General features: G+C 39.0%; 1 protein-coding gene across 1 annotated transcript; it reads right to left on the bottom strand.

Moving 5' to 3' along the window:
• Positions 1-723: 723 nt before the first annotated feature.
• LOC120548414 (GTPase IMAP family member 9-like) lies at positions 724-1641 on the bottom strand. The gene has a single exon (XM_039784677.1). The coding sequence runs from the start codon at positions 1639-1641 to the stop codon at positions 724-726; it is 918 nt and encodes a 305-aa protein (XP_039640611.1).
• Positions 1642-1921: the final 280 nt, after the last annotated feature.

Raw genomic sequence — 1921 nt, 5'->3', positions numbered from 1 at the left:
TATTGGCAAAATTTGCATAAAAAATCTGACTCCTTGTTAGAGTCATAATTCAATAAAATCTTAACAGACATGATAAACATATTTATAGATTCAGTGTGACTTAATCTTTCAGATATTCCCTGTCACCTGTATGTCCTATGCTATTTAAAATCCATAAATCTCTTTCAGATATTCCCTGTCACCTCTATGTCCAATGTTATTTAAAATCCATAAATCTCTTTCAGATATTCCCTGTCACCTCTATGGCCTATGTTATTTAAAATTAATAAATCTGATTTAAAATTAGAAATCATACGAAACAGAGGCTGCAGAACTTGTTTTTAGCTTTTTCTTCAGTATGATCACTGGGTGAAGCACTGAAACACAATATGCTTATCATAGGCATACTATAAAATTACTTTTATTATGACTTTTTATGACTTTTTTGACAGACTGTATGTGGGTAAAGATTGTTGTCCCCATCAGTCACTTAGACACAAAAACGTGAACAAAACAGTAGTTACCCTTTAACCTACAAAATGAGGATGATTTTAGAAATCGGCTTAGAAATCAGAACTTGTTTTTAACTCAAAGTAATCCAGTGATAGTTGACTGTACATCCATCAGGAGCTGCTGACTCATCATTCAGACACTAGGCCGAAAGGAAACAAATTTAGTCTGAAAATAACATGTAGCTAACTCACTGACATTATACTTTATACTATCTTACACCAGAGAAGCTGCTTAAATTATTACACAGGGGAGTACACAGGGTGGGGGGGCTACATTACATTGACGTTCAGCGTTAGCTCTTGCTTCAGCCACATGTCTTAAGTTAGTTATTTCTTTTTGCAGTTCCAACACCTCCCCGGAGTATCTGGCTTTCAGTTCCTCCATCTCTTTCTTCCTCTTTGCCTCAGACTCTTGCAGGAGTTGTTGTTTCTTCCTCTCTATTTCTTCTTCTGCTTTTATGAACATCTCTGTGGTGTAGTACGACCCGCCGTTATCCTTGATCATCAAGTCTATCTTCTTCAGAAGCTCAGTGACTTGACACGGGTTTTCCACCTCGTTGTTGAAGACGTGATAACGGCCATGACATTTCTGAATGATTTCTTGCAGGTCTTTGCTCTTTGAAACAAACTCATCAATGGTTTGTTTCTTCAGATTGTCTCCATAGGTAAACAGCACCATTGTGTACTTATCTGCATCTTCACCAAATGTGTCTTGAATCATTTTCACAGTTTGTTTCTCTTCCTCTGTGAATCTGCCGATCTGAACAATCACCAGGAAGGCATGAGGACCAGGAGAGGACATACCGATACACATCTTGATCCTTTTAAAGATTTCTTCATTGTTTACACGCGTATCAAACAGCCCTGGAGTGTCGACGATTGCAACCTTCTTCCCTCCAACCTCTCCCCATGCTTTCTTGCATTCAGATGTCACAGAAACGGAGGAAAGTTCAGCCACAAAAGCCTCTCTGCCCAAGATGGTGTTTCCTGCTGAACTCTTCCCTGCCCCTGTCTTCCCAACCAGAACAAGCCTCAGGCCATCAGATCCTGCAGATAAAAATACACAGAACTTTACATCAGACACTATGAGGACTGCTGTCGTGAGTACATGTTCGATGGAGAGAGGTTTCGCTTTAGTTTCAGCGAACATCCAGTCAGAAAATTTCGATTCTTGGCTGTGACGTAGTTTACATAGTTTGAAAATAGATGAAGACTGAGATGTTGCTGTCATAACGCTAGATTTGGTTTACCAAAGACGCTAGCGAAGCAACACAGGACAGAAAATAATCACAGCAGAGACCGCAGATATATATAGTTAATCAGGTACCTACCTGTTTAACTATATATTTTGTCTGTAATGTTACAGTTACAGCTGGAAATGACAACAAGTTTGCTGATTTACCATCTCTCATGCGCATTGAATAATGCAG

This window comes from Perca fluviatilis, chromosome 19, assembly GCF_010015445.1.
Source record: "Perca fluviatilis chromosome 19, GENO_Pfluv_1.0, whole genome shotgun sequence".
NCBI classification, from domain to species: domain Eukaryota; kingdom Metazoa; phylum Chordata; class Actinopteri; order Perciformes; family Percidae; genus Perca; species Perca fluviatilis.
The sequence above is the reverse complement of the archived record's forward strand: the minus strand, read 5'-3'. Positions and strand labels throughout refer to the sequence as shown.